We start from the raw sequence: 25,525 nt of genomic DNA, 5'->3' as shown, positions 1-25,525 counted from the left end.
GTCAAACAGCTCGTCAAATCTGCCCCACGGAAAGGAACCTTCAAGAGGAAAGAGCTCCTCAATTACTTCCCCGGCGGTTCCGGCCGGATCCGGAATCGGAACACGGTCGGGGTGCATTTTGGTTTGGAGCATCTCAATGTCGTCCTCCTTTTGCACGATGATGGCCTCCTTGCTCGGATCACCTTCCCGGATCGAAATTTGCCCCTAAACTCATTCCTCTGCTGGAGATAAAGGTCGGCGTGCCTCGAACAAGGTCACACTTCTCCAAAGAACTTTGCAACTTCGACCGCGACGCCTCGGCCTTGGCTCTCTCGTGAGGACCTCCTTTTCGGCGTCCTCCCTAAGCTTTCTCTCGAGCGGCCCAAGAGCGCTTTCTCGACATCTCCCCTAAGCCTTTGCTCATTGAGGAGATCCGGCCTCGCCTTCGCGGCCACCTTCTTAGTGACATCAAGCTCAAGAGCGGACTGAGCCACGGCCTTCTCTTGCTCTATAATGCGAGCACCGCCGCTCGTTCCACCTCGCCGCTCCTCGACCAACCTCGCACCTCCCGCCATGAGCGGGAGGGGGAAACCTTCTCAGGATGAAGAGTCGGCAGGTGACATTTCGATCACTAGTCCGCGGTCGGAAAGGGAAACCTTCTGGGATGAAGAGTCAGAAGTGACATTTCGATCACTAGTCTGCGGTCGGGAAAGGGAAACCTTCGGGATGAAGACCCAATGGCGACGTCATGATCATCGGCCTGCTGCGGTTTCTCTCCCACTTGCCGCTCAATAAGAGCGGCGACCGACAACGATCGACCTACAAAATTTAAAGAAAGCATCGGTATCAACATACGTCGACATGCCGAAGAGCTTTGTCATCGGCGGCGCGATGAACCGGCTAAATCGAGCCACCGGATAGATCGATCATGTTTGGCCTTCTTGGCCGAAGGGCGCATCTCCTCGTCGGCGGCGAAACAACGGCGGTAAAAGCTGCATGCGCTTTCTCTTACGGACAAGGGGAGACCCCTCCTCCTCGTCACGATCATCCCCATTAGAGATGTAAACGATCTCCACCGTCTCCTTCGAGCGGGGGGATGGAAGGTGGAGCCGATGTCGACGCCATCACCGCCGAAGGCTTTGTTTTTCAGTATGGCGCGGCATGTTACTAACAACCTTCGCACAGGCCTCCACCGCATTCAAGCTTTTCAGCCGCTGGTCCATAAGATCATTCGGCGACGTCCTACGGTCATGGGCCGAGCCTTGGGGTGCGGGTTAGCAACGGTTTTGTCTTTGTGCGGCCCCATTCTCCGGAGGATATCCTCGGACAAGTCCCGTCCAAAGTGGTCTCGAAAAAAATAATAAAAGCAAGAATTAAGTAGAAGAAATAAATCAAAGTTCGAAAAACAAGAACATTAAGAGCGGTGATGGGCCTCACACCGACCCCACTCACCCCGTGCTAGGGCCGGTATGAGGCCGATGGGCGGCTCATCCGAAGAATGATCTGCGTTGGGGGAATCCATTTTTTCGACACCCCACCCTTGTCCGCCTCAAAAAGCCTCATCGCCAGCTTCTCATCCTCTTTAAGAAGGACCTTGCTGGCATCCATTTTAAGCTTCTTCCGGTGACCCATCCGTCATGCTCCGCCTTAGTCTCACACCGCAAATTCACTTGGTCTTTGAAAGGAGAGGGGCGGATAGTCATCCGAAGACCTTAACATACACCCACCGATTTCTCCGTCTTTGCAAAAGTAAGTTTGTCAACGAGAGACATAACCTTTCTCCGTGTGCACACCGTACCAACCGACGCGACCGAGAGATTGACGGTGGAGATAATGAAGCCGGCGGAATAAATTTACCGTCGGGGCCTCCCCCTTGAAGAGACAAAGCCACACGAAGCCGACTATCGTCCTCATGGCCAACGGATGCGGTTGGGCCACGGCGCGTTCATAGCTTTAATGATGGCCACGACGTACTCATTTAGCGGAAACCGGAGCCCGTACTCCAAATGTCGCATGTATACGCCGGTATGGCCGGCGGAGGGCAACAGACGGCTGTCCCTCCTCGGGGATAACAATCTTGTACCCCCTGCCAAAGAAGAAGTGACCCTCGAAAAATTTCTCACCAGAACAACTGGCAAACTTATGTGTCCAAGCTCGGTCAACGCGTACCTTGCGGGCGTCACCGTGATCCATAACGCATCCTCACCTCTTTGGGACGAGCCTCTTGACATCATCACCAAAATCGTCTGCGTCATCATCGACATCGTAGTCATCCTCCCATTCCTCCAAAATCAGGATCGACTTGGGGAAGGAGACCTAGGGCCCCTGCACCTTATCGGGAGGACGTCCAACTTCTCCTCCTCATCAAGGCGCGACGGGAACCCCCGCGTCGGTTTACTAGGACCGGCATCAGCAGAAGACATGTTTACCATAAAGACTTACAAAATTAAGAAATGGAAAGTTTGTTTGTTTACCTTAAAGAAAACACTCGCCGGAGTAACAACTCTGAAAATTAGAAGACAAAGAAAACCCTTGAAAGTTTAGAGGAAAATTTTAGAGAATGAAATTGGTGGCCAATTTCACGGGATAACTCGCCCTATTTATAGGAAAAGCCCATAAAGAAGGACCAATCGGCCAATGACCCCATGAGGCGTCAACCAATCGGATGCGGACACGTGTCGGGCATGCAATTACGGAATGTCAATCGTTGCAACAGTCGAACGTCAATCAATGCAACAGTGACCAAGCGTCTTCAACACGCCCATTCGTATCTCTCCGCCTATTCACCTTCCTCAACAAATTCCCAAGCATCTGTTCTCCGCCGGCCACATGATCAACCAAGCTACGTAGCGCCGGCCGGGGGCAATCAAAAACAACCGGCACACTCAATCCTGGTCTCGGCCAGCGTCACTTTCTTTTCCACATCGGATGCCCTTTACACATCCATGTGGAGGGGGGATATGGTACGGCCTAAGAAAGACCAGGTAGAGGCAAAAGAAGCCGCCAGAGAAGAAGCCGATCACGAAAATTTTCCGCAAAATACGCGAATATACGCTCAAACGTACATCGGGCCCATACCACGGCATAGACTACGGCTGGGGCAAATTGATGGGGCATATTCCGCACCGTGACCAATCAACATATTGAGCAAGGTCAAAGATATCCACACAAGTCAACGACTTAGATAGCCTAGCCGTCTGACCCATCGGCCGGTCGGCTGGGTCTCGGCATGACAACTTGCCGGTGGGGAACATACCGCGTACTCATATCCAAGACCCCTCGGTGAGTCAACGGGGCCCGCCGGCCTGCCCAAAACCTCGGCCGAGGGTAGAACGGTCTTTCCACCCGCTAGCCACTTGGCCACTTGGCCACTACGTGACAAAAGGTGAAAGTTTATAAATACTCCTCAACCTTCATTGAGGAAAGGATCCAAGATATACACAACTAAACCTAAATACACTATTCATCCTGTAATATCTTCCTTATCTCTCTACAATATACATTCACCAAGTAACAACTTATCCTTTAAGTTTCTCGACTTGAGCGTCGGAGTGAGTACGCTTGGCACAAAGCCAAGCCCTCAGTTCGTTCATTGTTGCAGGAGAGGCCGAGAGGAACGATTAAGACCAAAGGAGAGTCCAACTCAAGACATCATTCAACAAGCCACGGGTGGTAACTATACTTGCTCTGGAATTACACCCGGAACAATAAAATTTACTATTAGTAATTTTGTATTAAGAGCTAGAAAAGAGATTTTTCAACACTTTTTTTACTCTGTATAAGATTGTCGGTTTTACTAAAAATATTTTATTAACTTTGTTTTAATAAAACGTTGTTTTTAATTATATCACTATATCCTGAAGGCGTTATATAAACAATTAATAAAAAAGTAACCAAAATTTAAGTTTTCATATAGTATGGAGCAAAGATGAATATTAAGTTAAAGTGTAAAAAAAATACTCCTATATCATAAGTAAAAATATTTATATCCGTTAATATGTCTATGCAAATTAAAAAAATATTATCCCTTTGTTAAATGGCATATAGAATTTATTTATTGTATGAAATTAATCAGTATGGTCCAGTTGTAGATATGATATTATGAAGCTCATTTATAACTTAAGTCGAAATTGATCAAGATGGCCCAGTTGTAGATATGATGTTATGAAGCCCATTTATAGCCTAATTCATTTAGGCGGAAAAACTTTATAGATTTCTTATTCTTTTAGTTTAAGGGAGATGTAATTAAAAGTATATATAAAAACTAATATTTTATTATTATTATTTCAACGATAATATATAATATTTTAATAAAATTCTTGAATCATTTTTAATCTAATAGGTCAACCCGTTCGGGTTGAGTTTCGACCCAAAATTAACGGATCATTTCGGATTTGGATTAAACGGATTATTTCGGGTAGAGTTTCGATCCTAATTTAACGGATCATTTCGAATTTGGATTAAACGGGTTACAATTGAGCAAACTTGAAATTGAAAACAAATATACGAATTGTGTTCAAATTAGGTGCATAGAATATTCACATCAAAACCCAAAATCCAAAACCCTAGAAAAGCATAAGCTAAAAACAAAAACAAATTGGAGAAAATGAAGATTATGGGTAACTCCAAATTTGAAGCTTGTTGAATTTGCGAGAATCCCAACCAATCAATTAGGGTTTCCTTTAATAATTATAAAATTCCCAAATCATTGAGCTTCAGTAATTCGAAACCCAGAAAAATGTGTTGCTCCTCATCATCATCATCATCATCATCCCGATTTTCATCCCCAAATCAGATATTGTTAAAGGGTTTGGATGAGCCTATATTTAACGGTCTCAATAAGTCTAAATTTGTTAAGAATTTCCCTATTCGTTTCCGCAATTTGGTTTATGATCATTTCGTCCGACAGGTTCTCTATGTCACGGTAATCTATAATGTCGATTGTTTATTTATTTATTTATCGTCAATAATAGAATTATCGGTTTTAGTAAGTCTCTTGTAAAACCGTCTTTTTAATTTGCAGGTTGTGCTGCTTGATGAAGACCAACAGCTAAAACAGAAGTTTGACGAATTGGTTGTCAGGGCAAGTAATGAGACAAATCCCCACACAGAGGCTAACTGTTGGTAAGTAACCCCAAAATTGATGCTTAAGTTATTCTATTAAGTATTAAGAGTCATAAGTTAGTTTATGTTATATGTCTAATATTTATGTAATAGTTAAATCTTAGATGTTATAAGATGTAAATTTTAGGAGTTAGCTTTTATATGGTGTAATGACTCTTAATGTTACTAGATGAGTTAGGCCTTAGGAGCTTATATAAATAAGGGTCACAAGTCATGTAGGATAAGTAAGTGAGTGTATGCTTAATATCCCGAGTTAAGCATAGTTGGAAATCTTAGCTAGTAGTTAAGTGTTGGAGGATTGATTGTATTATTGTTAAAGTTGAAGAATAATAATACAAGTTTGGGTTGTGGTTAAGTCCATAACAAAATATTTTGTGTCTTTGCATTTTATATTATTTGTACCAAAAACCCCAACACTAACATTGTATATGACGATTAGAATTCCACTTTTAATTTAATATTTCATATTTAATTCAGTCAATTTAACTATAAATCTTAGTTCCGCTACTGGTTTGGTTTTAGTCCGAGTCTAAAGTTACCTGCTTTTTTATCGTTTTCCTTCGCCAGAGGTTATGCCGCTCTTGCTCAAGAATGCTGATCGTTGGGTTTCTAGTCGCTTAATGGTGAGCTTAATGTCTCTCCTTTTAGGTCTGTCCTACTCCGTTAGCTAATCTGTGCGTATCATTAGCATAATGCTTCTTTGACTCTTAATTGTTTGGATCAAGCGGCGAATTTCTTTTCCGTTTCACACTTATTTTTTCTGGATTCGAGAGAGATAATGGTGCAGACGTGCAGTTCTAATCTAAATCTCACAATGCAGGTGTCTTCGAATAAGAAGGAGGCTGTGCTCAAACTGCTTGAATCTGAACAGTTGAACACCGACAAATATTTGCTACCGCTCGATGAGGAAGAGCTTGATTTTGACATATCAAGCATTGAAGCGAATTCGCTCAACACTGTTCGTTGCACTGAGGTACTCTACACATCTTTCCCTTTTATGTCGAGCTTTTCTGAGTGCGCAAATAGTGTATGAGGATGGATTACTTGTGAATTTCATCCTGAAATCATGGTCTGTTAGCACAAGCTGTTACAAAGTTATTCCTTTCTCTACTTTGAATGGATACAGATGCTCTGCTTCGTGCGTTGAACGTAATAGGACTGATTAAGTGGCTTGAGATATATACCTGTTTATATTATCTTTACTTTAAGCTGCATAGTATCAGCTACCTTGGTTAGATTTTTGTAATTGCCTTATCAGGCATTTGCTAGCGAAAATGAGATTCGGGTATTTGCACAATGGAGTTCCTTTTTATTAGCATATAATCTAGGAAGTAGATTTATTTATCACAAAAACTTTTATAAGGTGATTTTAATAGTCTCTCCTAGTCAAAAATGTGTTCCGTTTTGGTTTTGGTTTTGAATTTTAAAACGAGGCGTCAATTACTAATCCCAACCTCACCACCACCAACCACCACTATGAGAAACTGACTACCACTAACCCCAGCCTAAAATCCAAACCACCAAACCAACCAAAAGCATTCCCAATAACCACCAATAACTTAACCCTAAGCCTCCTGCAACCACCACCAATTCAGCCCAAATCCACTCCCCCACCACCATCACCACCATGAGACACCTCCAAGAAGTGTATCCAACCTCGAAAACTGCTATCTCTATGAAAATTGCTCCTAGTTAAACACCCATGTCAACCTTTCCAAACTCACACCCCACACCGGAATTCGTTGCCTCACCCGGAAAATCCTAGATCTAGGGTTTTCTGGGGTGGGGGAAGGGGATTTTGGTGTGGAGTGTGAGTTTGGAATGGCTGAGGTGGATGTTACGGGTGGTGGTGTGAGTTTTAAGGGGAGGCGGTCCTGTGACGAAGAGGAGAGGCTGTTGATTGTGGTGGTCTCGGCGTGCCGGCCGTGAAGTCAGGAGTTGTCGTTGGTAGAGTGTGGGTAAGGGCGGTGTCCATGGTGGCGAGGTGGGTAGAATAATGGTTAACCACCCATGTTAACCTTTCCAAACTCACACACCACACCGGAATTCGTTCCCTGACCCGGAAAACCCTAGTTGGGGAAACGATTCCGGTGTGGAGTGTGAGTTTTGAATGGGTACTTGCCTTATCAGTACAAGTTGCAATTATATTTTCCTTGTACATATTTCTAATCATTCCTAAATCATAAAGCTAAAAGCTTTCCGATTTTGTAAGAGTATTCATGATCATCATGCATGTGGCTGCCAACTTTCAGGTTATGATGGATTTAAGTATTATTGGCGTAATTGATGTCAAACTCACAGAAATTCAAAGCCGTGATGACTTTAAAGCACTCTTGCTTCACTTAATGTCCATGGCTGGCGTCGTGGTAAGTTAGAGCCTTGCAATGTGCTTACTAGTTTTCAAACAATACATTTGTGCTCTTGGTATGTGACACAAACTATTGGGGTGTTGCAGGATGCGTCAACGTCGTGCTTCAGTGGGTTGGTGTTGAAGGAGAAGGCCAGAGTGTTGGAAAGTTACTCGCATGCTACCACTTAACGCATCGCCGCCATGTTTAGTAGGAGGGAACTTAACTCATGTGTAGCTACAGTATTATTTATTCTCTTTTGTAGTTACTGAGTAACGAGGTATGTTATAACCAAAGACTCTTGTATACTTGGCGGTGTTGATGTACCTACCTATTGATCGAGCTCATACATAGCACAGAACTGGCGGGATGGCTATGTTTGCAACTAATAGATCAATATCGTTATTTGTAACGGGAAACTAATCTAGTAATCTTTTTTCAATCTATTAAAATGTGTTGGGGGTGATCACCCTAGTTTGAAATAGTAGATTGAATCCAATATAGAGTATATTTTTATATAATTGAAAGTCAAAGGTTTACCTCTTAAAACGAAAACGTCATATATAAAATAATGGATGGAGTACATCGATAGGACGACTATTAGTCTAGACTCTAGAGTCTATACACTAGGTCATAACTATGGCTTGAGGTGGATCAGATTCTGCCTTAATTTGACCGTGCTACTAAGACACTAAAATTGGTAATTCCTGGGCAATTTATTTGTTTTGTAAAATCATGGAAAATTAATTCTTATTCCCCCTATTCTCTAACATCTTCCACATTTCCTAAAACGGCAAATTCATAAAAATCTTCCACTTTCTTTATTTATCCATCTTTTGTGGTTATAATATCTTATGATCACAGATTCTCTCTTATCCTTTTATTCCTTCCACTAAATTCAACAAAAAAAAATTTGTGGGAGAACATTAGGGGTGAGCAAAACCGGATATCCGATACGGTTTTGAAAACCGTATCGGATATCCTGTTTTTTAAATCTCCCTTTTTAGTATCCTTATCCGATACGGTTTTTCCGTATATACGGAAATCGTATATCCGGTTTTTCCGTATATCCGGAAACCGTATATCCGGTATCCGGTTTTCAACTTCACTTATGTAATTTAATATATTTTTTTTCTTTTCTGTGTGACGTTAGTTTTTTTAGTAATTTAAAATTGTTTTAAAAAGTTATAAGAGTAAATAACATATAAAGTTTAATACTAATAAGGTTTAATCACCAACGTATTGGATACTTTGGGATTTATGTATATCTTTTAATATTTTATTCTAGAAAAAAAGCAACCGTATCGGATGCCGTATATCCGGTTTCATATTTTACCGATCCTTATCCGATACGGTTTTTAAAGAACCATCGGATATCTTGAAATTCGTATCGGCACTACTACAGATACAGGCTATAACAACGGTTGAAAACCGTTGTTATATAAAAAAGCGGACGTTGTTAAAGCGTCCGTTGTAAAAGGTTTTAACAACGGTTGGTTTTCTTAAGGAACCCGTTGTTAAAACTATTAACAACGGTTTTAAGTATAAAAACCCGTTGTGAAAGTGTGACTCAATTTTGGAGGGAAAGTTATAACAACGGTTAATTAACAAGGAACCGTTGTTATAACTAAAGACAACGAGTTGTATCTACATAACCGTTGTTGTTTGTTTTTACAAAATAAAAAAAAATTAAATATTACTAGATGCATGCATAATTACGGGGCCCGTTATAATTCCGATGCATGCATTATTACTGCCATAGCATCCCTGTATACTGTGTGCATATGAATGGACAATATATGGAATGAGAAGGGTTTACATTAGATTTGAAGTAGGGAGATATGATGATTATGGCACAACTTCCTAAACATGCATATATTATATTAATTAAAAAACAACTCAAAGGACACATTACTTAGTATAAATACATACATTATCTCAACTACCACCATTCCATTATCTCACTATATATTCAAACCCTAACTGCTAAAACAATCTCCAACCCCTAATTAATCTTTCAAACTAACAACTCCAAAGTTCATCAACAAAATGAACGATTACATCCTTAAAACTCTTACTATGACCGAGAAAAATACTAGCTTCATCCGCCGGTTGCTCCACATCGAGGACAGTTTTAGGAGCTATCTTGTGGATGCTCAAGCCGCACTCAAGGACGCCAAAAGAAATGGCTTGACAGAGCGGCGGTTTTTGCGGCTATATGACGATATAGCAATCACGAACGAAACCTCCAAATAGCTAAGGAGGAGAGGAGGGATATCATAGAAGAGAATAAGACTCTCTATGAAAATATAAGAATTGCATTTTTAGAAATGTAATTCTTTTTTTAATTAATGTATTTATATATATATATATATATATATATATATATATATATATATATATATATATATATATATATATATATATATATATATATATATATATATATTAATGAATTATTAATTAAGTTTATCATGCATTCCTCTCTATCATCTTGCTTCTTCTTTGTTTTATTTTATTTAATTTGTTTTACGAGCTAATTAAGCGAATAATAACATAATAATGATCGATAAAAACCCATCATATATACATGCAAATGAAATAATTAAAAAAAGAAAACAATGACGATGAAAGACGATGAAACCAACAGTGACGGCGAGATTTACCTGATAATTAGAGAAAGTAAGAGACGATGAAACCAACAGTGACGGCGAGATGATAAAGCGGCGATGAGAAAGAGAGAAAGAGAGGATGAGAAAGAGACGATGAGAAAGTGTGTTTGCTGTGTTTGTGTTTGTGTTTGTGTTTGTCTGTGTTTGTGTTTGTGTTAGGTTATGTATGTGTTTTGTGGTCAGAGCCGATCCGTGTGTTTGTGTGGTTTATAGTATGGAAAGTATTAACGGTTGTAAATCAACAACCGTTGTCAAATAAGTTTTAAAAACGGGTTTAAAAATACCCGTTGTGATTACTTTTCACTAACTTTGCGCCAATTTTGCGCCAAATTATTAACAACGGTTGTGCAAATTTAACCCGTTGTTAAAACGTATAACAACGGTTATATAACCACACCCGTTGTAATTAAGTTTAGTAAAAATCGCGCCATACATTCTACAACGTCTATTGTGATTTTCGTGCATAAACGTTGTTAAAGGGGCGTTGTAGTTGCCTGGATTTGTAGTAGTGCGGATATCCGAAAATTCGTATAATTAAATTCGTATAGCGTATTGGATACGTATAATAAAACTGTATCGTATAATTTTGCTCAGCCCTAGAGAACACAGAGAATAGGAGGGAGTATATGCCAACCAAACGACATCTAAAATAGATTCAACATAAAAAAAAATTAAAAAAAATATATATTATATAACTAAATTATTAAAGATAAAAAATTCCTTAGTATATTTTTGAGTTTTTCTGTCAAACACAACCTTTAATAAAAGGTTTTTTCCAAACATCATCTTTAAAAAAAAGTTTGTAAAACAGCACCTTTAATAATTTTTTGTTGTCAAACACGACTTTTTGGCCGAAGGACTTAACATTTTGCAATAGGCTAATTTTTAGTCAATGTTTGGGATAGCAAACGATGTCGATTTGAGGTGTTCTTGGACTCGTTGAAAAGGTGAAAATACAAGCTTTCCAGGGGTTATCAATACGATGCTCAAAGGTTGCCTTATGTGGGGTCTATTGATGTGTAAAGTAAGGCTCGTTGAAGAGGCTAACTGTAAAGTGAGTGGTCATAGGGTTTTTCGCAGGTCTTTAAATGCGGTTAAGGTGTTTTAGTTGGTCTGAAATTTGGTATATAGATAGAGGGGAGTGTAAGTTAGGTCGTGGTTATGTTGCTTTTGGTGGTTGTTCGTTGCAAGTGGTAGTTAAAGGTGAGTGAATTGACCCACGAAAAAAATCCTACTTTAACATTCTTTTGATTGTTTTTTACCTGCAATTTAACCCCCCTCGAACCACCACTTGCAACCAACAACCGCCACAAGCAACACAACTAAGACCTACCTTGCACTCCCCTCTACCTACATACCAAATTTCAGACCAAACAAAACATCATAACCTTATTAAAAGACCTACTAAAAATCTCTGACCACTCGCTACTCTCTCCAACCAACATTACTTTACATAGCAATAGACCCCACATAAGCCACATTTGACCATCGTGTTAATAACCCCTAAAAAGCTTATATTTTCACCTTTCCAACGAGTCCAAGAACACCTCAAACCGACCTCGTTTGCTATTTCAAACATCGACTGGAAGTTAACCCATTGCAAAATATAGAATCCTCCGGCCAAATTGTCGTGTTTGACCAAAAAAAATTTTTAAAGGTTGTGTTTTACAAAAAAAAAAATTTAAAGGTATTATTTGAAAAATAAAAAAATTAAAGATTGTATTTGACAAAAAAAAAACTATATTTTTACACGCGACACTATCCGTCACAAGTGAGTGACGGGTCACTTCCTCTCACACAAATGCAAGTGGGAGGGCAAGTGGGGCGAAAATGGAGTGCCCCACTTACCTCCCACTTGCATTTGTGTGAGAGGGAGATGACCCGTCACTCACTTGTGACGGATAGTGTCCGTCACAAGTGAGACTAGTTGATTCTTCTAAGTAGAGGTGGACAACATAGCGGGCCAGCACTGTCACACGGGCCAGACTTTAGCAGCCCGACCAGCACATGGCCCAGCCCGGTCAGCCCTACGGGCCGTGCTTGTGTTGGGTTTTTTCAGCCCAGCCCGGTTTTCAGCCCGTTTTTTTTTTTAAAAAATTGTAAACAGCCCGTCCCTATAGTGCCGTGCCCGGGCCTGACAAAAAACAGCCCAGCCCGGCCCGACACAGCCCGGTTCTATATTAGTGCCGTGCCAGGGCTGCTCTACCCCAGCCCAGCCCGCCCTTGGCCTGCACCAGCCCAGCCCAATGTCCACCTCTACTTCTAAGCTTGTTTTTGAGTAAACCGAATGGTCTACGACTCTACGCGGCTACGCCAAATGAAAATGTACAAGAGTTATTTTTTGATTAAAAAACAGTTAGGCGTCCAATTGCGCAAGGCAGTTCATATCTCTAATCCCATAAAACCATAAGTCCATAAATAACATCCAACGAAAATTTCCATGTTCCCCTAAAAGTCTTCGTTGTCTTCTTCTTCGCAATTCATCATATATACAAAGTATTTATTATATTTCTCACACTTTATATTCTTCCATAATTATTGTTGTTTGCACCATTTTTCAACACAATATTTATTGAGATTTTTCTGGGTTTATTTCAAAAATTAATTTTCTTCCCTTTTTGTGTATTAATCGTGGATCATTTTCATTCACAAGAATCACAACATAATAATATAGTTCCGTTTTGTTGTTATTTTTCTCAAGATTCTATAATCTGGCGTTCTTTCGGATTAATCAGGTTCGATGCAACATTTCCTCTTTATTTTCACATTTCAAAATTTTTGTGTGCAATTTGCCAATGTAGTTCACAAAGTCTTGTTTAAATACTGACATATCCGTTTTAAACATAAAACGAATCATATAAATAGTTATTTAATCTGTTTTAACTTTTCATGCTGTTTCAACTTTGACGATTAATTTCTCTATAACACAAGCATCAATGCAAAAATATTACGTTAGGGTAACATTATTTCTGCATACTCCATTTTGTTTGAACTGGGTTTAAACCGTATTGTAATATGATACTAGTATTTTACTCTGAATTACAAATTATAGAGTAAGACGGTCCATATTTTTACATGAAATGTTGGGGTAATTGACCATCATAATCTATAAACTTGGTGCTGGCATCTCTCTGTTTGATTAAGTAATTTTATTTTATTTTGATGTTGATCTAGTCATTAGGGACAACTCACCACTGTATTTTATTGTTGATTTATTAGACTAATTAGCCTGCATGACTCTGCAAGTTTTGTGATAATCTTCTATAATCCCGTCGCATTAATTAATCAAATTTAAACAAATGATTTTGACTGCAACAGTAACTTTGAAACGGTTTTTATTTTATGATTACATTGTAACATGGAAAGGTTTGTGTTAAACAGGATAAAATGACTGAGTCCGAGGTTCGGGCATATACAATACGGTCTCACGGAGCGCCATTAGCGAAAACCCACCTGCATGATTGGCTTATACTGTTACTTCTAATTGGCATAGAAGTTGGCTTGAACCTGATAACCCCGTTTTACCGGTTTGTCGGAAAAGATATGATGGAGGATCTTAAGTATCCTTTCCATCCAAACACAATACCAGTTTGGAGTGTTCCTGTAAGTACTATACCCTGATAATTGCAGATAACCAGACATACAGCATTCTGTTTAACCTGTACAGTGTACTCATGAGTAAAACAACGTTTTTCGCAGATATACGCTGTTCTGTTGCCAATTTTAATTTTTGTCATCCGCTATCTTAAGAGAAAAGACGTTCATGATCTACACCATGCTGTCCTTGGTACGTACTGTCCAAATAAGTTTTCGTGATTTTTATAAAATTACTGTAAATTCAACTCATGTACCTACTTGTTATGTGGTTTATAGGCCTTTTATACGCAGTACTCATTACTGGCGTTATCACAGACGCGATAAAAGATGGAGTAGGCCGGCCTAGGCCAAACTTCTTTTACCGCTGCTTTCCTGAAGGCATGGATGTATGGGGTTAATCATTAACTTGAACTTTCATGTGTATAATAATGTTGTTTCTTCACTCAGGAATTTACTGTTTATCTTATGTCTGTGATGATTCATTAGCAGTTTTATGATAATCTGGGCAATGTAGTATGCAATGGCGATCCTAACGACATAAAGGAAGGACATAAAAGTTTCCCAAGTGGCCACACTTCATGTAACTACTCAAATTACTAACTTTTAACTTTCCGCGGTAACTTCTCTTCTGTTTTTACTATACTGCAGCAAACATTTAACTGATGATATTGTATGAACAGGGTCATTTGCAGGTCTGGGATTTCTGTCATTGTATTTAGCGGCGAAAATCCAAGTATTTGACCGCAGGGGACATGTAGGCAAATTATGTGTGGTGTTCCTACCTCTGCTGGCAGCAGCTCTGGTCGGTGTTTCTCGTGTCGATGATTATTGGCACCATTGGACTGATGTCTTCACCGGAGGATTGATAGGTTTGTTTCATCACTGATAGTTACATACATAGTCCTATATATTGGTCATGATACCAAATCTGATCGAGTAATTATATAATTCTATTGAAATTGAAATCATTATTATATCTACTAACTAATATATAAATTAGATTATAATGAGAAATGAGGGCTAGTAATTGAAAAAAAAAAAATGCATTATGAAAATTTTCATTATAGCTTTAATGAATAGATATTTTTTAAGTTATGTTATTTTAGGGATCTGCCCCAAGAAAACCTAAAAAAATAGAAATAAATCAAGAAAAATGAAATCCAGATATTCGAGTTATCAAGGTTTTTAAAATTAAAGCTCATTATACATTCTTAATCGATAGTTCTGCTCATTTCTGCCTATGCAGGTCTTACTATAAGTTTCTTCTGCTATCTTCAGTTTTTCCCTGCTCCACATCGCACCAAAGGTAATTCTTTTCTTCCAAACTCCGTTAAATCATCACTCGAGTATTACAACATTTTTGCAAATTTACGTCTTATACATTGTATAGGTTGGGGACCTTACTCATACTTCACAGCATTAGAAAGGGAATCGTCAATACAAATGAATGGTCACAGTGAAATTCATAACGAAGACATGGTTAGCCGTAGCCCACAGCATTTCGCATCAGCGCGTTCGACTAGATCGGAGGATCATAGTATCATCATTGAGTGACTTGATTTTTGTTGTACATTATCAGTGATTGTTTTTTGTATTTTACTGTATTGTTTCACTACACCTATTGTTTCACTGGTCTGTAAATTGTTTTTGACGTGCGATAGTTTAATTCTGTACACGATGTGGATTGTGGATGTAGTAAAATCACAGTAATTACAAGGTCAATTTCTCAAAAGTAATCACAGTAATTGTGGATTGTGGCTTGTTTTAGTTTTTTACCATGTCGTCTTAATAAGGTTGCCCATAACCTAGCTAGGGCTGAATTGGGATTGTAGTACCGTCATTTTTACAGCTGCCAAAAAAAAAAAAAAAAAAAAAAAAAAAAAAAAAAAAACTCAAAAGTGCCTTCCATTTTTTCCATATTTAACGGTTTTACCGTTATAAAAACGTAAGAGAATTAGACCAGTTATAAAATAGGCTATGATAGTTTGGTCATGTGGGACGAAGACAAACTGATTGAGAACATGTGATGATAGTAAGCCAATTTTGTTGGGAAAATCGCGGTGGAGGATCGAGTTTGCCTTTTTATTTCTATCATTTAATTTAACATAATTAGAGATTTTACAATAACATTAAATACACAACCGAGGATCGGCTCATATAATTCACTTCCTTAACATGATAGGAGTAATTGATAAGTAATGGAAGTTATTCGAATTAGCGCGTGATTTTACAATAATTATTATGTAAAACTGTTATTCAAATGTCACCACTAAATCATTTTAAACTAATCTTTAAGAGTTACTCGTATTTCGTATGTGTCATTGATGTATTGGACTTATTAGTTTACGCATATACTCGTCTAAAATATATTTTTATAAAATAACAGTTGGCTACGTAGGCTTCCAAATAACAAGGCCAATCTACATCTTCCCGTATGATAGAAAACTTCCATGTTCTCCTTAAAAAGTCTTCTTTGCCATTTCTTCTTAATCTCTGATTCATCATTTACAAATTATAAAACTATAAAACAAGACACTTGCGATGATTAAAAAATATACGTAACAAAGACGTTTTCGATGTACGGTACGGAGTAATGTTGAGGACTTTTTCCTCAGGGTCTTCTCATCTTCACCTTTTCTCGGTCGCAAATAAATAAAATATCTTATTTTACGTTATTTGTGAGGGAAAGATGGAAGAAACCGCCCTAAATAGATGAGATGCATAAGTTATTAAAAGATATTTTCTTTCCGTCCCGGTTATTTATTGTCCTTTTTCATATTGGGGTGTCTCAGTGAATTGTTGTCCTTTCTATTTTAAGAATGAACTTTATGAGCAATTTGATCATTCACCCTCAATTTGATCCACTTGTCATTTAGTAATTGTCCCCCTTTTTCCTTGGTTTTTGTGTCAAAACCAAAGGAAAACAAATGACCGAGACGGAGGGAGTAGTTGCTAACTTGCTATACAACAGTCTTACATAAACAAGTATTCATCATTTACGGAATTATTGTTAAGTAAGTATCCGAAAATCAATTGTATAAATACGAGTACCTAAATAGATTAATGAATCGGGGAATAAAAAACTACGTACTATAAAATGATTATAAAGATGGTCCTAATCCATTCAACACATTATTATTTATTCAGTTTTTTGTTGGTTTTCTTAACGATTAATTCTCTTCTCTTTTTGTGTAATCGTGGCTACTTGTCATCACCATATAATTCACATTTGTTTTGTTGTTCTAATCAAACTTCTATAATCTTCGGTGCTCTTTCGAATTAATCAGGTTAGTTACAACTTACAACTTCTCCATCTTTTACTTACTTTAATTTTGCTTTCGTCTCAGTTATTTGTTTACCTTTTATAATATTTCATTCCGTCTCAGTCACACACTTTATTTTAAAAAGTATTTTTGATCAAATGTAAACAAATGATTGAAATTGATGAAGTATTCCGCATTATTTTTATTTTTTTGAAAAAATCTGTATGTGTAGTTTGTCATTTGCCAATGTATGTGTTAAATTTGTTTCCTTTTCCATGTATGCGAAATTTTTCCAACTTCGACCATTAACTTCTAATAATATACACATTTTGGAGTAAATTATATTTTTTTCCTACTCCATTTTGTTTGCTGGGTTCAAACTCTGCATTGTTGTAGTATGATCATACATTTTTTGAATTATTGGTTTAGTTGACTTTCATAATCTATACACTTGTTCACATGTTTTTTTGGTCCTGACGCTGCCCTCTAGTAGTTTAATTTGATTATGGCGTTATCATGTCAGGATTAATTACTCAATAATTCCTATTTAAGAGGAGAGGGTCCGTTTTAAATTTTAAGACAGGTTAAATAACTATCATATAACATGATAACTTCCATAGGAAATGCCAAAAGTTTTATCCCTATCATCGTCCTGTGCTAATATTTGACTCCGTTTTATAGATAAAACGGATACTTCGTCTTAATCAAGACTTATTGGTAATTATTATCGTTTGTTGTTGACCAAGTCATTAATTAAGGACAACTGACTATTTTATTGTAAATTTCTTGACTAAGTCTGCATGACTTTGCAGTCCTTTTACTATAATCTTTTTTTTGTGGTAGATCAGTCGTTTTACTATAATCAATAACCGGATTATTATATGATGGTCCCAACCTGCATTCATCTCAATTCATTTTTCTTATTTACTACGAGTAATATAATTCTCATGGAAGACGGTTTTATAAGTAAAATTACATTGCATTTTACATAAACACCCTTTTGAAATGTCTTAGTAGATGAATGGTTTTACAATGATTTAGTGTAAAACGGTTTTACAAGAGACTATTCGATTGCAGAGTAACACAGGATAGAATGACAGAGTCCGAGGTTCGGGCATATACTGTTTTCTCTCATGGAGCTCCATTAGCAAGAAAACACCTCTATGACTGGCTTATTCTGCTAATCCTGGTTGGCATACAAGTTGTGCTGAACATCTTAGACCCGTTTAAGCGCTTCGTCGGGAAGGATATGATGGTTGATCTCAAATATCCTTTCCATCCAAACACCATACCATTCTGGACTGTTTATGTAAGTTCTAACAGTAATCCTGATAGTTGGAAATACTGTTTCCGTCTTAGTCATTTGTTTACCTTTTATATTCATTGTTATGTTTAACATTTGTTTTCGTAGGTATATTGTATCCTATTGCCAATGATCATTTTTCTCATCCGCTATCTTAGGAGAAAAGACGTCCATGATTTACATCATGCTATCCTTGGTACGCACAGCACTGATTCTTGTATAAGACGGTCTCATATATGAAACTTCATTTCTACGAAAAAAAAAAAAACTGTAATTCAATTTTGTGTGACTGCAGGCTTATTGTACTCAATGGTCATTACCGGGATCATTACAGACGCGATTAAAAATGGAGTAGGCAGGCCTAGGCCGAACTTCTTTAACCGCTGCTTTCCTGATGGCATAGATGTATTTTCACTTTTTGCCTGTTATTCTGTATCAAATATGGACCAACTCGGAAAATGCAGGAATTAACTGTTTATCTTATGTTTTTGATGATTAATTAAACAGTTTTACGATCAAACGGGCAATGTAATATGTTATGGTGAACCTAAAGATATAAGAGAAGGATACAAGAGTTTTCCCAGTGGCCACACTTCCTGTACGTACTCAATCTGCTACTATTCTCGCCGCTTTTACTGTCTCAGCTGCAGAGTTAACAGAATTGTATGAACAGTGTCATTTGCAGGTCTGGGATTCCTGTCATTGTATTTAACGGCGAAAATCCAAGCATTTGATCGTAATGGACATGTAGGCAAATTATGTGTTGTATTCCTACCTCTGCTTGCAGCAGCTCTTGTGGGTGTTTCTCGTGTTGACGATTATTGGCATCATTGGACTGATGTCTTTGTCGGAGGATTGCTTGGTTTGTGACTAATCCATACTGCATTATAATTTGATTGATTAATTAAGCTCGTGTTACGCTCTTAATTGATGAATGTATGTCCTGTACAGGTCTTACTGTTAGTTTCTTCTGCTATCTCCAGTTTTTTGCTCTTCCCCATCATACTAAAGGTAATTTTTATTCTTTCCAAATTCGGATAATTCGTCACTTGCTAATTACTACATTTTGTGAATCTGACGGAAGAGGTTTTAGTCTAATGGTTAAGATGGAATTGTAATTGTCAATATATCCATCTCAGGTTCGAATCCCACATCCCTGATATTATACCGCCCTAACGGCTCATTTGGCACAGACACAAAAAAAAAAAAACATTTTGCAAAGCGTGCTTATGTTAGTGCATATCATCCTAATTTTGGTCTTACAGCTTACAAAATTGTTAGCTATGATGCTTAGGTAAATTCCGTAAATACTAAGTTGCTCGGACTCGGTTAGAATAATCCGGCACGTGTCAGATTCAAAAAAAGTCATGTTTTTGGTCTGAAATGAAATGTCTGAGTGTCCTACAGGCTACAGTTCCGAGTGTCAGGTGTCCGACACGAATACGCGTGCCGTAATTTTCACATTAGTGATAATTTTTTATGTATGTTGTTGTATTTAGGTTGGGGGCCCTATTCATACTTTAAAGCCCTAGAAAGGGAATTGCAAACAAATGGGCAAAGTGAGATTCAGGCTGGTCAAGAAATGATCAGCCCACAACATGTAACATCAGCTCAGTCCAGATCTGAGGATCACAGTGTCACTATTCAGTGACTTGATTTCACTTGTATTTCACTCAATTGTATTTTATTTTCTTGATTTTTGTGATTTACAAATTACCCTATTGTTTGACTGGTTTGTAAATTATTGTCTGAGGTATAGTTGATTACTTGATTGTGGGTATTCGTTAGATTATATCGTAATTTCGAGGTAAATACATTTCGTTAGTAGGGGTATTCATTGATCCGATTATAGTTAGGTGGACTGAAGATCAAACTAAAGAAAGAAATGAACTAAGGAGGACATCAATTACATTGATCTCGTTTGAGCTGGAAGATGTTCAAGAGTGGAGTAGACTGGATCTAACGAACCAGATTAGATTTCTAATGCAAATTTGTTGGCAAACAAGAACTTACATACTCCCTCCATACCACACCAATGATAAAATTGAATTTTACAATTGTCGAGACACGTTTTGCAACGTGAATATCTTTAGTTACACATTATTAAAAATTATAAGAATTTAATATTCTTATAACATTTATGACGATAAATCAAACAAGATCTCACATGACTATATTTTGTCTTATAGATTAAGAATAATATTGAAGATTTCTTACGACCATGAATAGTGCCAAGATTTTCAATGTTATCATTGGTATGGTATGGAGGGAGTAATATTTTGAATATTATTCCGAAATAATTAAAGATAGTTAGCCTAAATTATAAATATCAACTAATTATTCAAAATTTACAATTTTCTAGAAAAATCCAAAAATCTATATATTATAGGGACGTAATCTAATTTGAAAAGTAGTTTGGTTCGCAGTCTAGTTCGCGGTCCATTCATTTTGGTCCATGATTGGACCAAAGATCGAAATAAGAGAAATTGTTGAAAAGTGGACCCAGCCATATAAATTATTGCTTCAGTCTGGTCCGAACCTAATTGTGCGATCCTGTCTAATCTTTAGTCTAGGTTGTCAGGTGAACAACCCTACGTCACGATACGATACGATAAATAGCAAGATAAGGGGGGAATAAAGAGAAAGTGACATTGGTAAACAATTTGAAATTTTACGAAAATTCTACATAGCACCCTTCGTTTTTCTGAATTTTACAAGGTATCTTGTGTTTTGTTTTTATAAATATCTCACACTTTTAAATTTAGAAAATAATTCGTAAGAAAACCAAAGCACAATTGTGCACATCATATAAGAGACCAAAACAAATAACACAAATTTGCCGGATTTTGAGATGGAAGTGGGTAATGTTTGGCCGTGCCTAGTGCGAGCCCACTATATCTGCAGGAGAAATTGGCACGACCCAGGCTCACAAAGGTGGGCTTCGTGTCGTGCCCGTAAAATTAAATGACGGCCAATACACAACCCACAGTCATAGATTGTCATGATTGGGTGTGTCCATGCAATTTCTCCACTCTAACTTTGTTTCTTTGTATTTTGGGTGTGTTTGAAGTGTGTCGTTGTCAGGTGAGGTCGTGTCGTGCCTATGTTAGGCACGAACTTCTTTCTAAAACTTCGGTCTAGGTATGGCTGTTAGATAGTTAGTTAGAATAACTAACCTAATAAAATTAGTTACAACTAACTATGATTAGGACTCAAGGTTAGTTATTAACTTAAGTTAGTTAGGGAAGGTCGGTTTATGACTTGTATAAATACCAGAACATATGTCATCTTGTATTCTTTTTTGCAGAATCAATAATATCACACATTCATTCATTCTATGTTTCTTAATTTCGTACAGTCATCAATCTAATAGATATCAGTTACCAACTAATTTCGATCCATTTTTTTTACGCTTCCGCTATCAATCTTTCTTCCAAGATTAATCAATATACAATCTTTCTGATCAAATTTTGATCATCATAATCATCCAACATGCCTGAAGATTCAGATAATAACAACCATCATAGTTATGATTACTATGATGATCCTCTTTACTTATCTTCTTCAAATCAGCCTTACTCACAACTGGTTTCTTCACTCTTTGATGGCACTGACTTTCTGGGGTGGAAGCAAGATGTGTTAATGGCACTTGCTTCAAAGAATAAAGATTGCTTTGTTGATGGAACATTGCCTCAGCCACCTAAGACGGACAAGAAGTATCATCAATGGGTTTGCTGTGATCTGATGGTGATGAAGTGGATTCTCAATTTCTTGGACAAGTCTATTCGTGACAATCTCAAATATGTCAAGTCTGCTGCTTGAATGATATGGTCAAGCCAATGCCACTGAAGTCTATCAAATAAGGAATGATCTTGATGCTGTAAGTCAGTTTAATCTGTCTCTGGTTGAGTATTACAGTAAGTTGAAGAATTTTTGGGATACCTTAGACAGTTTAGACCCAATTCCCCAGTGTTCTTGTGGCAAGATTTCTTTGTGTACATGTACTCCTATGAAAAGGGTTGTGGCTGGTGAGAACAATTCTAAGTTGATCCAATTTTTGATGGGTCTTAATAATGGGTATGATCAGGTTAGGACACAGATACTGTCAATGGATCCCTTGTCTACCATTGATCGTGCCTTATGATTACTTCAAAAGATTGAGAAACAAAAACAGGTTGTTGAGTCTGTTGACGTTTTCACTGAGTCATCTGTCTATGCTGCCTACAAACCCCCTGAGTCACATCAAGCTGATAAGAAATCAAAGAAACATTGTAGTAATTGTGATATGAATAATCACAGCTTAAAAGAGTGTTTTTGGGTCAATGGGTGTGCTTATTGTGAAAAACCTGGGCATAAGATTGACAAGTGTTATAGGCTTGTGGGATTTCCTTCTGATAAGTCCAACAAACCTGCTGATAAATATCCGAAAGCTAAACCAAAATCTTATGATGGTAAGAAAAGCTTCAAGAAGACAGCTAATAATGTTGATGTCATAGAAGAGGCTCCTCCCGTTGCTGATAATCCATTGGCAGGTTCTCAAGGTATTACTGTTGATCCAGGTGTGATGAATGGTTTGGTTTCTTCTGTGGTTGATCAAGTTCTCAACAGGCTCAATGAGTTTTCTTGTAATACTACGGTTTTATGTGTCTTGGGGTACTCTATCGAGTGCGTCTTACTCTGTCGAGTAAGTAGTTTTTGACGCAAAACAGTAGTCTGCCAGTAGGGTACTCGATCGAGTAAGTTGGGTACTCGATCGAGTAAGGGGCACTCGATCGAGTAAGTGCCTTTACGGGTTGAGTTTTAACGGTTTATGTTAATAATGCGAGATTAATATAAAAAGGACTTCCATCACTTTTCTTAAAACTTTTAATGATCCTAAAACCTCATTGAGAAGAAGAAAAGCTACGTAACTTGATTGTCATCGCATTGTTAACAAATCCCGGAGCTAGAAGTGTCGGATTTTGCTAGTCTTTACACCTTTGTGATCTTGGCGTCGTGGGTAAGCTTTACATATAATTTTCACGTCGTTTTGTTAAAGTTAGTTGAAACCCTAATTGGGTAATTTGGGGTTTTTGGGGAGTATTGTTGATGTTAGATTGTGATTGTGTGATTGTATGATTGTATGTTTGATAGGAAGTAATTTCAGTGAAGGACGATGTTGATTAGCTGATTGTGACGATCTTGGTGATTGCTGTTCCAGGTAGGGTTTCCCTACTCAGTATTAGTTACGTGATGTGATTGGTGGTTTCGTTGTGATTGTTGTTAAAGTATATTGTTGGTGGTTGTGACGGTTGTTGTCTATTATTGTTGATTGTTGATTGTTGTTGTTGTTGTTGTTGTCTGTGATATTCGGGGTGCGTTCCTCGCTGAGTGGAGTCACTTGTGGGAGTGGCTTGACGCCCTTGATTCGCCTTCTGTGGAACCCGCCACAGAAAGGATGTGCACATTAATGAACATGGGTTTATCGCTTGATGGAGATGAGCGGGGCTTAGGTGGGAACGGCTGCGGTCCCCCACTGGCGGTGTGGAGTACTTGTTGCGATGGGTACTCTGTCAGGACTAGTCAGTTGTGTGGAGATTGATTATGGAGACTGGGGATTGATGTGTTGATTGAGCTGTTTGGCAATTGTTTCTTTGTGGTTTGTATCGTGTAATTAGTACTGACCCGTTCTTTGTTTTGAAAAACTGTGGTGATCCGTTCGGGGATGATGAGCAGTTATTGAGCAGGTATAATATGATGCGTGTGGGATAGCTGGGAGCCTGGGATGAGTCATCACGTGGCTATTAGAAGAGTCTTCCGCTATGTCAGACGATGTCTTATAGTTGTGACAGTTTTGCTAGTAGACATTTTTGAGTATTTTGTATTTCAGTTAACAGTTTTGGGTTTTGAACATATAATCACTTAAACCGTATTTTATCTTTAAATTATGTTTCTTCATTATCTTATGATTATCATTGCCTCAGGTAACCGAGATGGTGACGTTCTTATACCTAAGTGGTCTTGGTAAGGCACTTGGAGTATGGGGGTGTCACACTTCTTTATATACCTCTAATTTTGCAGGTATTCTTCTTTTGTCTCATGCTAATGCAGTTCATAGTAGTTTAATGTTGCATGATTGGATCATTGACACGGGTGCCTCTGATCATATGACCTTTAATTTTTTCCTTATGCATAATGTTAGAATACTTCCTAAGCCTTTATCTATAGGACTACCAGATGGAACTGTCAAATATGTGACCAAGATTGGCGATGTGTCATTAACTGATAACATTGTGCTGCTTAGTGTTCTTTTTTTGCCTGATTTTCGCCAAAACTTGTTGTCTGTTACCAAGCTTATTGATAATAACAACTTGTGTGCTATGTTTTCTGCTTCTGCTTGTGAATTTCAGGACCTTTCAACTAAAAATATCATTGCATATGGAAGGAGAGTAGGAGATCTTTACAGATTTCAAAACTTTTGACACCCAAGCATTAGTTAATAAAGTTGTTTCTATGGTTACACAAGTCCTTACATGTAATAATTGTCTAGCAAGCAGTCAAACTTTCCATTATGTAAATAGTACTACAAATAAATGTTCTGCAGAATTGCTTCATGCTAGGATGGGTCATATGAGTTATGATAAACTCAAGTTTTTATTACCTGCTACTACTGTAATAAAGAGGAATTTACATTGTGAAACCTGTGTGTTGTCTAAGCATCATCAATTTCCTTTTTCTTTTAGTTCTTCAAGAGCTTCTTGTGTGTTTGAGCTTTTGCACATGGATGTTTGGGGGCCTTATAAGACTCCCACCATCACTGGTGCTAGATATTTTCTCACAGTGTTAGATGATTTTTCTCGCAATACTTGGACTATCCTTTTTCAGACCAAATATCAAGTTTTTAAATTGATTAAGGATTTCTTTGCTTACCTTCAGACTCAGTTTCAGGCCAAACTTAAAACATTAAGGTCTGATAATGGGTCTGAGTTTCTCTATCATGTTTGTGGTGACCTGTTTAAAGGTATGGGGCTTGTTCATCAGACCAGTGTGGTTGGGAGACCTCAGCAAAACGGTAGGGTTGAAAGAAAACATAGGCACCTACTTGAAACAGCCAGGGCCCTTAGGATACAATCTGGCCTACCTATAAAGTTTTGGGGGGATTGTTTGCTTAGAACCACTCATATGATTAATATGATGTCATCTCCTGTTATTGACTGGCAGACTCCTTTTAAACTCATTTTTGGCAAAGACCCTCCTTAT

The 25,525-nt window shown here is 37.9% G+C and overlaps 4 protein-coding genes across 5 annotated transcripts; all 4 read left to right on the top strand.

Annotated features, from left to right (window-relative positions):
- Window positions 1-4,580: 4,580 nt before the first annotated feature.
- On the top strand, window positions 4,581-7,933 carry LOC141602394 (uncharacterized). The gene is made up of 6 exons (XM_074422690.1): window positions 4,581-4,903; window positions 5,003-5,103; window positions 5,671-5,726; window positions 5,924-6,076; window positions 7,356-7,469; window positions 7,559-7,933. Exons 2-6 carry the CDS (start codon window positions 5,070-5,072, stop codon window positions 7,640-7,642), a joined length of 441 nt encoding a protein of 146 aa, XP_074278791.1. The 5' UTR covers window positions 4,581-4,903; window positions 5,003-5,069; the 3' UTR covers window positions 7,643-7,933.
- A 4,594-nt stretch (window positions 7,934-12,527) lies between these two features.
- On the top strand, window positions 12,528-15,442 carry LOC141602393 (lipid phosphate phosphatase 2-like). 2 transcript variants are annotated; one of them, XM_074422689.1, is made up of 8 exons: window positions 12,528-12,858; window positions 13,505-13,726; window positions 13,823-13,910; window positions 13,997-14,106; window positions 14,210-14,300; window positions 14,401-14,589; window positions 14,967-15,026; window positions 15,111-15,442. In XM_074422689.1, the coding sequence occupies exons 2-8, from the start codon at window positions 13,511-13,513 to the stop codon at window positions 15,272-15,274; spliced, it is 918 nt and encodes a 305-aa protein (XP_074278790.1). In that variant the 5' UTR covers window positions 12,528-12,858; window positions 13,505-13,510; the 3' UTR covers window positions 15,275-15,442. The 2 variants fall into 2 exon arrangements, with proteins under 2 accessions (XP_074278790.1, XP_074278789.1); XM_074422688.1 differs by having other exon boundaries at window positions 14,207-14,300.
- A 1,446-nt stretch (window positions 15,443-16,888) lies between these two features.
- Window positions 16,889-20,066, top strand: LOC141602392 (putative lipid phosphate phosphatase 3, chloroplastic). Its single transcript, XM_074422686.1, has 8 exons — window positions 16,889-17,007; window positions 18,061-18,292; window positions 18,395-18,482; window positions 18,582-18,691; window positions 18,794-18,884; window positions 18,960-19,148; window positions 19,238-19,297; window positions 19,786-20,066. The coding sequence occupies exons 2-8, from the start codon at window positions 18,077-18,079 to the stop codon at window positions 19,935-19,937; spliced, it is 906 nt and encodes a 301-aa protein (XP_074278787.1). The 5' UTR covers window positions 16,889-17,007; window positions 18,061-18,076; the 3' UTR covers window positions 19,938-20,066.
- Window positions 20,067-21,778: 1,712 nt separating this feature from the next.
- On the top strand, window positions 21,779-24,747 carry LOC141600551 (uncharacterized). Its single transcript, XM_074420794.1, has 4 exons — window positions 21,779-22,095; window positions 22,205-22,373; window positions 22,461-22,911; window positions 24,347-24,747. Exons 1-4 carry the CDS (start codon window positions 21,779-21,781, stop codon window positions 24,745-24,747), a joined length of 1,338 nt encoding a protein of 445 aa, XP_074276895.1.
- The last annotated feature ends 778 nt before the right edge of the window (window positions 24,748-25,525 follow it).

The sequence above is a fragment of the Silene latifolia genome, chromosome 9 (assembly GCF_048544455.1).
Source record: "Silene latifolia isolate original U9 population chromosome 9, ASM4854445v1, whole genome shotgun sequence".
NCBI lineage: Eukaryota > Viridiplantae > Streptophyta > Magnoliopsida > Caryophyllales > Caryophyllaceae > Silene > Silene latifolia.
Note: the sequence above shows the minus strand (reverse complement) of the source record. Positions and strands in the feature narration are given on the sequence as shown.

Excerpts from the sequence above, each read along its gene's own strand:
- LOC141600551 (XM_074420794.1), top strand. The coding sequence starts at position 21,779 with ATGCCTGAAGATTCAGATAATAACAACCATCATAGTTATGATTACTAT. Across the intron at positions 22,374-22,460 it reads TTAATAATGGGTATGATCAG|GTTGTTGAGTCTGTTGACGT; the intron begins GTTAGGACACAG and ends AAACAAAAACAG. Across the intron at positions 22,912-24,346 it reads CAGGCTCAATGAGTTTTCTT|GTATTCTTCTTTTGTCTCAT; the intron begins GTAATACTACGG and ends CTAATTTTGCAG.
- LOC141602394 (XM_074422690.1), top strand. The coding sequence starts at position 5,070 with ATGAGACAAATCCCCACACAGAGGCTAACTGTTG. Across the intron at positions 6,077-7,355 it reads ACACTGTTCGTTGCACTGAG|GTTATGATGGATTTAAGTAT; the intron begins GTACTCTACACA and ends GCCAACTTTCAG. Across the intron at positions 7,470-7,558 it reads TGTCCATGGCTGGCGTCGTG|GATGCGTCAACGTCGTGCTT; the intron begins GTAAGTTAGAGC and ends GGGGTGTTGCAG.
- LOC141602393 (XM_074422688.1), top strand. The coding sequence starts at position 13,511 with ATGACTGAGTCCGAGGTTCGGGCATATACAATACGGTCTCACGGAGCG. Across the intron at positions 13,911-13,996 it reads TCTACACCATGCTGTCCTTG|GCCTTTTATACGCAGTACTC; the intron begins GTACGTACTGTC and ends TGTGGTTTATAG. Across the intron at positions 14,301-14,400 it reads CCCAAGTGGCCACACTTCAT|GGTCATTTGCAGGTCTGGGA; the intron begins GTAACTACTCAA and ends TTGTATGAACAG.
- LOC141602392 (XM_074422686.1), top strand. The coding sequence starts at position 18,077 with ATGACAGAGTCCGAGGTTCGGGCATATACTGTTTTCTCTCATGGAGCT. Across the intron at positions 18,293-18,394 it reads TACCATTCTGGACTGTTTAT|GTATATTGTATCCTATTGCC; the intron begins GTAAGTTCTAAC and ends TTGTTTTCGTAG. Across the intron at positions 18,483-18,581 it reads TTTACATCATGCTATCCTTG|GCTTATTGTACTCAATGGTC; the intron begins GTACGCACAGCA and ends GTGTGACTGCAG.